General features: G+C 32.6%; 1 protein-coding gene across 1 annotated transcript in view; it reads left to right on the forward strand.

The window, feature by feature from the left end:
* Window positions 1-11,447, forward strand: part of LOC111709855 (putative mediator of RNA polymerase II transcription subunit 26) — a gene marked incomplete at its 5' end in the record, with an annotated part of 13,005 nt that extends 1,558 nt beyond the window's left edge. Inside the window, 10 exons of the mRNA XM_023483776.1 lie at window positions 157-206; window positions 777-843; window positions 4,206-4,260; window positions 7,050-7,138; window positions 7,408-7,507; window positions 7,948-7,982; window positions 8,045-8,635; window positions 8,979-9,414; window positions 10,262-10,369; window positions 11,070-11,447. Coding sequence (XP_023339544.1) covers window positions 157-206; window positions 777-843; window positions 4,206-4,260; window positions 7,050-7,138; window positions 7,408-7,507; window positions 7,948-7,982; window positions 8,045-8,635; window positions 8,979-9,414; window positions 10,262-10,369; window positions 11,070-11,312 — 1,774 coding nt within the window. The remainder of the gene's footprint in view (window positions 1-156; window positions 207-776; window positions 844-4,205; window positions 4,261-7,049; window positions 7,139-7,407; window positions 7,508-7,947; window positions 7,983-8,044; window positions 8,636-8,978; window positions 9,415-10,261; window positions 10,370-11,069) is intronic.
* Between the last annotated feature and the right edge of the window lie 2,913 nt (window positions 11,448-14,360).

Below are 14,360 nucleotides of genomic sequence, written 5' to 3' on the forward strand. Positions count from 1 at the left end.
CTGTCTAGCTGTCTAGCTGTCTAGCTGTCTAGCTGTCTTTCTGTTTATCTGTCTTTCTGTCCAGATAAGGACTTCTGTGCATGTCTTTTTATTTGCGACCTTTGATTCGTTAAATTAAATCGAAATATTAATTTAATAAAAATTATCAATGTTCAGCGAACAACAAGTCCCCGAATTTCAAATTCCCAACGTTGGCCAACAATTTGGTAAATAAATACTTTTATAAATTTTTTTTCTTGTTTATTTTATAATTTCTGTTGATTTTACTGTGTATAATAATGTGTATAATAATGATAATTCAATTTTTACTCGTTAAAGGGACTGTAAAGGAAAAATGAAAGGGGGTATAGGCTGAAAGCTAATCACTTTAGCTCTCGATCGCGACCCATGAAAGTTATATCTGATAGATCAAGAGCTAAAGTGATTAGCTTTCAGCCTATACCCCCTTTCATTTTTCCTTTACAGTTCATTTAATTCGTTGTATTACTTTAAAGTGAATTGTTGGATTTAAAGTAATTCTTATAGCATCCTATACATTTTTGTCTTAGTACGGTGGGAGCTATAAATCTGTGGAATAGGAAAACAAGTGTTAGATTCAAGTCATGATTTTAAAAGGTCTAATGAACATGAAACACAGCCATTTGCAGTTTCCACAGCAGCACCTTGTAAAACTATTAACAATATCAAATAATCATTATAGGGGGGTTAAAATGTTGTCTTCCTATTCCATAGTTTTATGGGTTCCACTGTATGTAAATTAAAGTTAGTTTAAATAGGTCAACAATCTCAAGGACTAGGAGGATCTCCTTTCAAGAGAGAAGTTGATGCTAGACAACTAGACAGGTAGATAATAGACAACTATACAACTGGACAGGTAGATTATAGATAATTGTACAGGTAGATAAAGAAAACTAGACAACTGGACAGGTAGATTATAGATAATCGTACAGGTAGATAATAGAAAACTAAACAGGTAGATAATAGACAACTAGACAACTGGACAGGTAGATTATAGATAATTATACAGGTAGATAAAGAAAACTAGACAACTGGACAGGTAGATTATAGATAACAGTACAGGTAGATAACTAGACGACCATACAGCTAGAAAAATAGACAGGTAGAAAATTAGACAGGTAGACAATTGTATTTTGTTTTCCGTAACCTAAAAACGGCTTACACTAAAACTTCACTTTTTTATAGTTCTGAACAAATTTTGCACTTTTTATATTTTGATGCAAAGGATATGAAATATGGTTGCACTAACATGCATAACATGCTAATTTTTGTCAAAAGTAAATATAATTAATTTTTAACATTTTTACGTCGTACTTTTTTATAACTTTTTATAAAACCTCTCCAGCACCCTATCCATCAAAGTTAAAGGTCTGATTTTTTTAAAATTTGTACTAGAGACATGTATCACACTCCACTATCTCAAAGGGCAAAATCATGTGGAGGGAGGGGAGATGTCACAGCCTGACATGGGATCCATCTTTCACATAAAAAATCAATGAAATATTCTGGTCATAGGAAACTACTCTGTGAATTACCAAAATCATCAAAATTAAATGCTTTTATCCTCCTAGGATACTAGAGTAACACTGATGCATCTATTCTTGTTTACAAACACCGCCCAGAGAGAACTGGTTTCAATATGTACGCAGAGAATACGCAACAGCGATTAACTTTACTTGCCCTATAAACTTGCCCGTGACCAAAAGTACTAGAGTAAATTGCTCGTAATCTTCTTACATATTTTCAATCATAACTTCTCTTCTTGAAGAGATATTGAGAAGAACAAAAATGTTTTAAATTTCTGATAATATAATCAAAATTTGCTAGTCTTACACTTCTGCGTAAAATCAAAACTTGTCACACAAATTTGAATTTATACCACTGTGTTACACCACAGTGTTACGTCACAGTGTTACATCACAGTGTTACACCACAGTGTTACGCCGCAGTGTTACTCCACAGTGTTACCCCACAGTGTTACCCCACAGTATTACACCACAGTGTTACCCCACAGTGTTACCCCACAGAATTACACCACAGTGTTACATCACAGTGTTACACCACAGTGTTACGCCGCAGTGTTACTCCACAGTGTTGCACCACAGTGTTACCCCACAGTGTTACACCACAGTGTTACACCACAGTGTTACACCACAGTGTTACACCACAGTGTTACACCACAGTGTTACACCACAGTGTTACACCACAGTGTTACACCACAGTGTTACCCCACAGTGTTACACTACAGGGTTACCCCACAGTATTACACCACAGTGTTACACCACAGTGTTACATCACAGTGTTACACCACAGTGTTACCCCACAGTGTTACACTACAGGGTTACCCCATGGTGTTACCCCACAGTGTTACACCACAGTGTTACCCCACAGGGTTACCCCACAGTGTTACACTACAGTGTTACCCCACAGTGTTACACCACAGTGTGACCCCACAGTGTTACAGCACAACCGGAAACATAATTAATTTGTCGATGTAATTTTCATTCCTTAAATTCACTAAAGTACCGTTGAAACTAAAAATTACAAACTTTTTTAATACTTTTCATTTTTAATTTCTTTGTAAAACTGATTTGCGGATTTATGCAGTACAGAAACAAAAATGAGATTGACTGAATTTATGTTAGAATAACGATGATTTATCATTGTTGATATTAAATGCGAGTTGCCACTTGAACGTACTTTGAAAATCCTTTAAAGGAACTTTAAGCGTAATTTCAAGTAAACCTTCATGCAAAGATGGCATTGCCCAATTTGCTGTTCCCATAAAAGCTTTGTCATCAAGTATGAATTATACATCCACTGTTTATTTGCCTTTGCGGTTTCTCTGCATTTCTCAGCTGTAAGAAGAGATGAAAACTTATCAGAATTAGGGACTTTTCGAGTCATGAAAACAACAGTATCCTTCACATTTTTGATCATGTTTCAAGGGTACAGTTGTAATTGTAAATCGAGCTTGCCATCGTTGCCTGAAAGGTTACTTGAAATTACTCGTACAGTCCCTTTACTACAAAGTGTACAATGTATACTTATGTATTCTCTCGACGCTGGATTCCAGTGGGATAAAAACTTACTAATCGGCCTTCACGTAATCACTCAGTAGTCATGCAGCAATCAATCATTCACTCTCTGTATCATTCATTAACTGGCATGTACACTGTACACTACAGTACTTATTTATTCACTCACTGTATCATTTGGTATTATTCGTTGACTAACATGTACACTGTACAGTGTACTGTGTTTATTTATTAACTCTTCATATCATTCGAAAACTAACATGCAAAGCATATTTCTGTTAATCAAAATTAGTCATGATCATGAAAAATCGATTTTTTGCTTGAATGTTTGTCACAAATAAAGTGCTAAAAAAAAGTAAAAACAATCTCTTAAAGGGACTGCAAGCGGACTTCTAAGTTACTATCCATGCAAAGCTTACAATATCTGATTTACAACGGTACCCTTGAAACCTTTATTTGATTAATAATGTGGAAGATATCATCGGTTCACATATAGTGTGTTCAATTCTCAGAATTTCCCCATGTTTTCCTGCAGTAGAAATGTGAGTGTGACTTAATTTGTGAGAAACCACAATTAATCATATTCAGGTTTACAAATTATAAACATCTAATTAATGCTTGATCAGACAAAGCTTTTTATGGTACCGTTGTGAATAGGAAATAGCCAAACTGGCTGAGGACGCAATCAACCTGAACTGGGAACTTTTGAATGGTGGATATCGGGGTTAATGCTTGATCCACTCTTTTTCTTAATCTCCAGATCAAATAGTGCTTGTTCTCGTCTTGTTATTAACCTCCAGATTAATTCACCGATCGGGATTAATGATATCGCATTAAAAAGTTCCCAGCTCTGTCCAATCTAGGGAAACCTTGGACGAATTAAAGTTTATTTTACCAATTTAAAAATCAGAATTAATTATTAACGAGATGTAGTTTAACTACGCTTTTACAAAGCTGGAACAAAATGGTTAAAATACTTTTCAATTCCATAATTTGGAACCAATAAATTAAAAAAGTCTTTTAATGAAATAGAAAAATTTACGGTCCTTTATTCGGAACTTTTACTTTCAGAGATTTAAAACAGTCAAGTGGATTTAAAATTCTATTTTCAACCATTTCTTTAAAAAATCATTTAATTTTTTTGTTTAGTTATACCCCGTCTTTTGTTCCACCCCAGCCTGTGTACAACCCAACCAAAACTCAGGTACGCTTGTACTATACACGGACAGTGGTCGACGTTTATATCAATACATTGCAGATAACTTTTCTAATTAGGTCGGGGTTTCTGACAAGCTTTAAATTTCAAGTTTACAATGAAACAAAGAGAAACTGTTAACTAACAGTTTGTCTGTGTTTCCTTGTTTATGTGTATTCAATATTCATGCTGTTTGAAAGCTTGGTAAAAATTTAAAGTAAAATAGAATTAAAAGTCGTCTTCTATTGATATATGCGACGAAGACTGTAGAATAACTATGTGTCTACACACAGGGTTACACACAAAAGATGCGACTGTAAAGACTAACTAAAACTCTCAACATATGAGAATCATCATTATAAGAAAACGGAAAGTTTTAATTTTGTACCTTCGTCTTTGAAGTCTCATTCTTTGTGTGTGACACTGTATTTAAAACACACAAAATTATAAGATAAATAAAACTAACGGGGATACCGTTTTTTTCCAAAATAACATGCTTTTGCAAAGTTCATGTTACAGATGAAAAAGGAAATGAGTTACACAAATTAAAAAAATATATGCAGTATTGTTATTCAACAGATTTTGATGGAAATTTGTTTTCGATGTAACAGTTTCCCTCCGAGTACTGAAGAGGTTCTAAGAAATCAGTTTCGCTGATTTTTTTTCTTTTACTTAAATCTATTTTTTTATCATTTCTATTTTGTATTTCGTAAATTATATTTTGATATTCTATTTTTTATCAAAGTTTATATAAAACATAATTTGATTGCCGAAAAGAATCGCATATAAAGTTTGGGTTACGAAGATTAATTGATGGATAGATAGATGGATGGATAGCTAGCTGTGGCTGTAAGCTGATAGTTAAACTCTGAGCTGTAGGTGGATAGATAGATAGATAGAACCATAAAGACCAATTCATCAAACATAATGCTAAAATTCTCTAACCTTTCAGGCAATAATTCTTCACTAAATTTTCTTCTCCCTGTCTTGAAAGCTGTTTAAAAAAAGGAAACAAAAATCTAAAGAATATTTTTTTGTAAAATATGTTTAACTTTGCGTTGAGAATTCAAATTAGAGGTTCTCATAGCATTTCATTAAAATTTCGGNGATTAAAAATATATCATTTCTCATAACTTATCCTTAGAAACATTCAAGATGAAAGATTTAAGATTGTGAATCGATTAGGTTCTGATTACGGTAGACAAATCATCATTTAAAAATTAAGTTAATGATGTTTATCATGTTGTTCAACATAATGAATAAGAATTATTGTCTGATTATTATTTCATCTATATTTTTTCTATTCAAATTTTAGCATCGATGGATTTATAGTATGATATAAACAGAGTACATTCTTGCCTTTTTTGAGAGCAAAAAAATACCAAAACAAATTGTGTAGAAAAAAAATACTTGTATATTTCTAATTTGAATTATGTCGCCACAAGGCACAAATGTTTTTATAAATTTTTTGGCAAACTGTTGGTTCGAGGTTGCGTGTTTTTGTTCTTCAATCACATCATTACATCTAACAACAAACAACATCAAACAACAACAAACATCATCAAACAACAACAAACAAATCAAACAACAACAAACAACATCAAACAACATCAAATAACAACAAACATCATTAAACAACAACAAACAACATCAAACAACAACAAACATCATCAAACAACAACAAACAACAACAAACAACATGAAATAACAACAAATAACATAAAACATCATAAAAAAATATCAAACAGCATCAAACAACATTACATCAAACATTAATGATTTGAAAGTCCTTATCAAGGGCATCATTGGCTTATATCTGACTTTTGCATTTGTTTTTAATAAAGGGACCGTACGCGAAATGGGCTAGGGGCTTATTCTGAGCTTTTAAAGTATTAATACAAAATTAGAACATTTTCTCGATTTAATTTGGAAAATTTACAAATTACTGAGTTTTGCCACAAACTCAAATTTTCTAATCCCTATATCTTGCAACAACAACGATTTATGTATTTTATTAAATATAAAATGAAAAAGTAATTTAAGAAGAAATTAAAAAAGGCTTTTAGGGCGATATGTGATCTTTTTTCTACTAGCATTTTAGCTTTTAACGGTTGCTATTTATGTTTTCAATTTTCATTGTTTTTTCTAAAAATCAGTTTTCGCGACTTTGTGACTCTTTCGTTTTTATTTAGTACAAAAATAAACCGAAAAGCAAATTTGTTTCTTTGCAAGGGACGCAGGTTCCAAACAGTGCTAATGTTCAAAACTTAACATATTTCCAATGATAAATGATGACAAGAACTAGAAGAATACCATTAACGATTTCTTCTTCAAAATTCAAACTTTGAGAAGCTCTTACCTTTTGATAAAAAACCTTTACCATTTTAAAAATAATTTAAAGTTTTTCATTTTCTTACATCAAAATTTGAATTTTGGTTTTGTTTTGGAACCCAACTTTTGTAAATATCGGTTACTAAAACTATCAACCTGAACATGTATTGACCAATGAATATCAAAAGTAGGGAAACTTTTCTCATTTCGAGTGGACTATTATTTTAAAATTTTGCTCTTAAAATGTAGCAATAGCTATTTTCTATAAAAGTTTGAAGACGGGATTTTTACTTGACTTGAATTAGAAGATATAAATAGTTAAAAATATAACTTTGTTGTTAGCTTTTCACTCACTATAAGGATGTAAACACTTTAAAATTGAAATTTTAAATAAAAATTTACTTTATTAAAAAAGAAAATAGTTAAAATTTAAAAATGGAAATTTGAATTTTGATATTTTAATCTAGCCCGCCTATCCTCGATACAACGAAGCTTCCCGAAGAGAGTACTCGAGACCACAGCCTCAGCAGGAATATCAGTCTGAGTACAACTCAAGGTACAACTATGATGAGCATTGTGTTGAGACCCGTTTTTAAACATTCAAAGCTTTTAGACTTTTAAGAGGCTTCTCAAGAATCTGTGATGTGAATCCTATTTCAAAATTGCATGCTAGACAAGTTATATTTTATGAAATTATGCAAAAATGTTCTAGTCAGACCAAAGAGAATACAATTTTACTTGATAACTTATATTTTGTGTAACACATTTAATGTCATTATAAACTAAATGTCCAGAAACGAGCCTGAAAACTATGCACATTACTAGGGACAACCAGGAGAACAAGCAGAGGTACATCCAGGAGAAGAAGCCTGTGTACAGGAAGGAGTATCAACCTGTCTACACCCCTACAACACAGAGAGCCAAGGTTACAATATAAAATTCTTGATAATTAATTAAGACAGTGGCAAAACAGGGGTATTTTGTAAGGGGGGGGGGTGTATTGGAGACATATTTCTTAATGTGATAAATTGGTTTAATGGCAGCCTAGAATTTTTAATCTTTTTCTTGTTTTATCCTTCTCTATATAATCCTCTTTCTTGATATGATTGTAGTTTGAACATTTTCTGTCACATCAAACATTTTTAATAAAATAAAAACAGAATTTAATTTTTCGGGTTTTTTGTTTTCGGTGGCGCATTTACAAAACTTCTTGGAACCAACTGTTTTTCTTGGAAAATGTGAGCTACCCAAAATTCAGCCTTTTTGCCGTTTATTTAATATAAACAAAAATATTTACAGGGATATCAAATTTATATCTAGCAAACAAACTTATTTTTAATTTAATAACTAATTTTTTGTGTGCAGAAACCAGACAATGTGGAAAAAAATGATTTTTTGAGGTAATAATTTGAACATTTAATTTATTTTTGTTTTGCATTTCCTTTATTTTTTATCATTTCAGTTCATTTGATGAAAACGTTTTCTCAGAAGAAAATTTTAGCTTTGGAAATTCCGGTTTTGAATTCAAGAAAGAGAGTTCAAAAAGTGATTCATCTCCACCCTCTTTTAACTCCAACCCAGCCTCTAGAGATACACAAGTGGCTGTTGAACAACCTCAAGATAACCTCGGATACTTCAAGGATGACGTTCCTACATTTTTTAACTCGCGGCCGTTAGAACAAGACACACCTAAGATCTATTCCACCCCGAAGCCGAAGATAAAAGACATCAAGAAGAGCGCCTTTAAACCTCCCACTCTAGTTGAACGATTTAATACTCCAATTGTTGAACCCTCCTTACCGTATAATCAACCCAGTAAGGACTATCAACCCGAACCTGTAGAAACCAATGTATATCAACCTGACCAGGAGAAGGTAGTTGAAAAACAAGAGTTTAACTCCTTCAAGGCTGAGATACAGGAGAGAAAACCTGAACCTTCAACTAAAAAACCTAGCCTACAGGAACCTAAACCTGAACATAAATATGAAGCTAAGAATTTCAGAGCTCCAGTTCAAGCTCCACAACGCAATAATGAGAAACACCCAGTAATAAGGTATGCACAACTTACCAAGCCAAAATGGCAAACTTTAAACTGCATAAACTTCATTAATTTTATAATAATCATAATTAATTTTAATAATCATACCTTTAACTGAAATCTTAACAGTTACTATAGACGGAAAATGTTCAAAAATGTACAAAAAACTTTAATGTGAGCTCTTGTACCTTAACATGCGGGATATCGAATAAAGATTAAATTAATCTGCGGATTAAGAAAAGATCGAGATAAAGCATTGATATATTGGTCTTCACAATACAAGAGTTCCCAGCTCAGTTCTAGTCTGATAAAAAATATCGTTAAAAGAGAATAATTGATTATGAATTTCAATGTTTAGGATCAAGTCTCCGGAGAGGTCTAGTTCTGGAGATAGAACCAACCCTCAACAAAACCATCAATATAGAAGCAATCCTCATCAGCAGAATCATCAATATAGGAGAAATCCTCAGCAGCAACAGGAGTACAGAACTGTCCCAGAGCAAAAACAGGAATACAGAACTGACCAAAAGCAACAACAGGAATACAGAACTGTCCAAGAGCAGCAACAGGAATACAGAACAGTTCCAGAGCAAAAACTGGAGTACAGAACAGTTCCGGAGCAAAAACAGGAGTCCAGAACAGTTCCAGAGCAGAAACATGAGTTCAGAACTGTTCCAGGGCAAAACCAGGAGTTCAGAACAGTTCAGGAGCAAAACTATAAACAGCTCCCCCAGGGAGAACTTAAGATTGTTGAGGTTCTTAAAACCCCTCATGCCATATTTGACGATTCACAGGTAATCATTTTTTAAATGCATTTAAAGCACAGGGCTGACATATGAACAACTAAATAAATTTGCCGGGAGAATAATACAGACTATTAAAGGCAAAACAGGACAGTACATTTTTTGCAGCCAGTTTGTTTTTTTGCACATAAAACATCCGGCCTGGGTCCACAATATACAGTTTACACAGAACTTTTAGACTACCGATAGACTTTATTACGTGGAGCTCTTTAAATCTGTTCCAGCAAATTTCGTGGTTATCTATTTATCTTTACAATTTCTGAGATTTAGATATAGGGTGTCCCTGTCCCACGAAACATGACAGTTGCTGAATATTTTAAAATGTCTTCTTCCATAATTTGTTAAATGGTTTGATATGAAAGAAAATAAAAATGAACATTATATGGCAGTTCTATTATAGTAAAATCGATCCCAGATTAATATATATTGGAGTAAAAGTTTTTTCTACCGAACTAATCTGCGAATACCAAAGAAAATAAAAATGAACATTAAATGGCAGTTTTATTATAGTAAAATCGATCCCAGATATATTGGAGTAAAAGTTTTTTCTACCGAACTAAACTGCAAAAGTCTTTAAATCTAATCCAGTAGTAGGAAGACGACATACTAAGCTATTAATCAACTGCCATGTTTCGTGGGACACCCTGTATAATAGTCTAAAACTTGACGACATTAAAAAAATTCTTTAGATCCCTGTGTAAAAGATTACTTAATCAATTAATTAATTCAATAGTTAATGATTTTTAGGATATATTTACTAAATCTCCCCGATGTAAAGGAACCCAATTAAACAATTAGTTCAAAAATTAATAATTTCTATAATTTCTATAATTTCTAGGAAATAGTTACTGCGTCCCCTGTTCAGAAGAAGTTTGCAGATACAAACGGAAAAGAGGTTTTTGATATCAATGTTACAGCTAGCTTTAAGCCAGTAGCCAGTACAGGGGTAAATATATATAAATACTATGCAATTTCTTACCTCCATGGAAAACTTTGGAACCATGAGGATTGAGAACTCGAAATATTTTTGTCACTCCAACAATAGAAAATGACTAAATTGGGGAGGTCTAATATACAGTTTGAATATTTATTAGCATGATTTTTTAATATCTAATTTTGGGGTCCTCAATTTTCGCGCATTCAAACTAATTTTACGTTAAACTTCTTCATACGACAGTTGCTTCAAAGGCCCCTTCTGAAATTAAAAGAAAAAACTACGTGAACAGCCCATTTTTGAGTCTTCTTAAAATATTTATGACTTAAAAACGCTCCCTGTTTTTTTATGGACCACACTGTAGATATAAAAAAAAGTTTTCCTTGAAAATTAGTTTAGTATTGTATCCATCCAGCATGACTAAAGTGACACATGATGATGATAATACAAGAAAACATCCTTGATACAATTTATCTGTTCACATTTAATTGAAACACGTGATGGCCTTCAATTAAAGGGCAGGGGGAGGCGAGGGGGGGAGGGGGGGATATATATATCTCACGGTCAGCTTTAAAAGTGTGTCAACCCCCGGTCCCTCTTTCTTTTTTATATGTCCCCCCCTCTCGCACCTTCAAAATGAGAATTGAAAGACTGAAGAAATTAATAATCTTAAAATAATATTCTTATTCTTAAAATTGTTATTTTTGATTAGGTTCAGAAAAGGTTTGGACCCCCTTCTCCTGCTAGGGGACAAGCTTCCCCTTCTTCTGAAACTAACAAAACACCTGCTTTAAAACGAAATACTGGTGAACGGGCAGGGGATGCTCGTGGACTAGTTCATCTTCCCCCTCTTAGACTTCCAAAGATTAAACTTCCGTTTGGACTGTCAAGATCGACACAAAAAAGCGCAAGGACCGAACAGAGGAAACGTGTCCAACGCAAATACCAGAATTGATTAAACATTTGTAGAGAAGAAGGTTGTTATTGTTATACAATTTAGCCCCGAACTTCGGAGTAAAAAAATTATAAAATGTCGTCTTCTTATACTACTGATTAGAGACAAATATTTATTTTTTAATTGAATAATTATATGGAGCTCTTTAAAACAGTTTCCGCCATTAAAAAATTGTTAAAACGACATTTTATAAATTCTTTCTAAACCTCAGAAGTTCCGGGTTAAACTGTACTTTATTAGATATGTAAATATTTGCTCGACACCCAAATAAAGTTTATGATCTTTTTTATCGTTAAACCTTCAAACCAATTATTACACAATATATACGAACATTGTAAAAGTCACCATGTCGACTGACGACTAGGGATGATCTATGACTTTTTCTAGAAATCAGCCAACCATCCAATAAAATCTAAATACATGATTCCATCAAAAAGAATTTAAAAATCCTCCATACAATTCGGACGATTTGATATCGGCTAATTACTACAAAATATCAAAAATCACAAGTTTCACCTCATTTTCATATTCAAACCTTTTAAATACAATTTGATCGAATAAGAGTACAACAAAAATAAAGAGTAGTTTTTTAAAATGCTTCTCGTCCTTAGCTTATTAAACTATTAATAATTTTAAGAAGGGTTTGTAGCGATTAATAAAGGACCAAAATAAACGAACTAAAAGCATATTGAAATATAACTTACAAAATGGGTATTTAAATCTATTTTATATATTTGGTTTGGTTAGTTCAGCTTCCGGACGAGAAGACGATATCTACGGATCTCCACAGTTTAACATTTTAAGTATTTCTTCGATAGTAAACCGTCCGATCAGAATGATATGACAGATTTAAATTTTTTTCTTGCAATGTTTGCTAAGGCCTAAATGCACGGTTTGTTCAATTCCAATGCCTAGTCAGTACTCGTTTTTTTTTGGTACGGACTATGGACTAATTTTAGTAAGACATATTAAGTGAACAGATGTGGAGAGTTATGTGCCAAAAATACAGCGCTAAGGGTGTTATTCAAACTTAAAGGGACTGTACGTTAAATGCCATGTGAACCTCAACGCAAAGATGGCATTGCCTGATTCACAACGGTACCCTTGAACCGGTTATTTGATCGATAATGTGGAAGTGGAAGACATTGTTATATTTATAGGTTTGAAAATATTTAATTCTGTCAATTCTTAAATGATTTAAAATTCAGTGATGGTGATGGACCAAACCTATGTAGAGTAAAAAAGTAGATGTTAGTTCCACATTTATTGAAAATATATTTCGGTCTGGGTTGACCCTCGTCAGTTCTTGAGATTGTTTCTTCACAAAGATTTGCTGCAGTAGAAATGGAAAAAAACCACAATTACTTGAAAAATATTTTTTTTTTTGAATTTAAAAACATTGATATTTAAGTAATAGTTTAACGGACAAATATTTAAGGGTAGCGGTGGAAATCGTTAACGACGACCCTTCCTTAACGATCGTTAACGAAGAAAGGAAACCGACCTAAAGGGTATCTGTACTTATCATTGAGTAGTTTTTAAGAAAATATCAAGAAGTTTTAGCTCCCCCGCAACTTTTAAATTTATGTAAGACGACGTTCAACAAAGTTGCAAGTCATTTAAAAAAAATATTTTTTTCTAAAAACGACCGTTTTTATTAAGTTCGTCGTTTCGTTAACGATCGTTGACGACAACTCTTCGATAAAGATCGTTAACATAATTGTCAATAACATTTTTTTTTCAAAAACGATAGTTTTAACAAAAGCCAACGTTAAAAAAAAACAATCGTATAAAAAACGCTCGCAAATCATTTTTACAAAAAACGATCGTTTTAAAAAGCGATCGTCATTCGCTTTATAAAAGTTCAAAACGATTGAAAAACGATCGTTTAATGATCGTTTTCAAAAACGATGAATAACCCTACATGGAGGGATGCTTTAAGTCCCTTTGATTAAAAAATTTACGCTAAAAAGTTCACAAAAGTATTTTGAAAATGGAATAAGTTCTGTGATTTATTGGCATAACCTTTGTAATTTAATTAGAACGTAACATTTGAGACTTTACTTTTTAAACTTTCTTTATAACTCTTTTCTCATTAAATAATGTATTCTACTGGATTTTCAAGTAGGAAGATGTCGTCATTTCTATGTCTTAAAAAAATATTAATTCCCTTTAATTTTCTACTTTTTTCGAATGCATAAATCCGCGAGAATTGCAATGGAAAAAATGCAGATACAAAATGTTATGGTGTTAATCTATACTGCTATAAAGGAAGCATACCTTAACTGCTGTACCATACAGTTATAATGATATATAGCTTTGCCCCAGCCTAATCTATAGATTTAGGGTTAACTACAAAGATTGAGACTTCAGAGACGAATGCACGGAATTTATTCTGTAGATATTCTTTTATTAATGGTTCAATTATAATGGCTAAATTCATATATTTCTATTGACGAAAAAGTTTTTAATATATCTCATAAAAAGNATTCATTTTGAATCTACAGAATTCATTTTGAATCTACAGAATTCATTTTGAATCTACAGAATTCATTTTGAATCTACAGAATTCATTTTTAATCTACAGAAACGCTCGTAATTGTTGAACACTTCGATTCATTGGTTGTTTTTATTTAATAATCAGTTTCATAATTTTATTTAAAAAGTTAAATGTTTGCATTTAAAAATTTCGTTGAACGGTATTTTCGAGGAAAATCAGTAACACCGTACGCTAGCGTCCATCCAGTTTTACGTCAAGTTGAACACTATAATTTTAGAAATAAACACACAGAGTTTACTGCCTTCGATGATCGATCAAAGGGTCCGGATTGCAAGGTACCGTTGTAAATTGGACATTACCCTCCTGCATGGAGGGTCACTCGATCAATTACGATCGCCTAAAGTCTCTATGAGAAGTTAAGATCAATATTTTAAAAGAGTTTTACACGTTAACAGTCATCTCATCCTTCGTAAGTAATGGTGAACTTTCCCGGATTCAAATTGAAACTAATTACTTGATTATAGGACATCAAATTGAATATTGAAGAT

This window comes from Eurytemora carolleeae, unplaced genomic scaffold (assembly GCF_000591075.1).
Source record: "Eurytemora carolleeae unplaced genomic scaffold, Eaff_2.0 scaffold860, whole genome shotgun sequence".
In the NCBI taxonomy this organism is placed as follows: Eukaryota; Metazoa; Arthropoda; class Copepoda; order Calanoida; family Temoridae; genus Eurytemora; species Eurytemora carolleeae.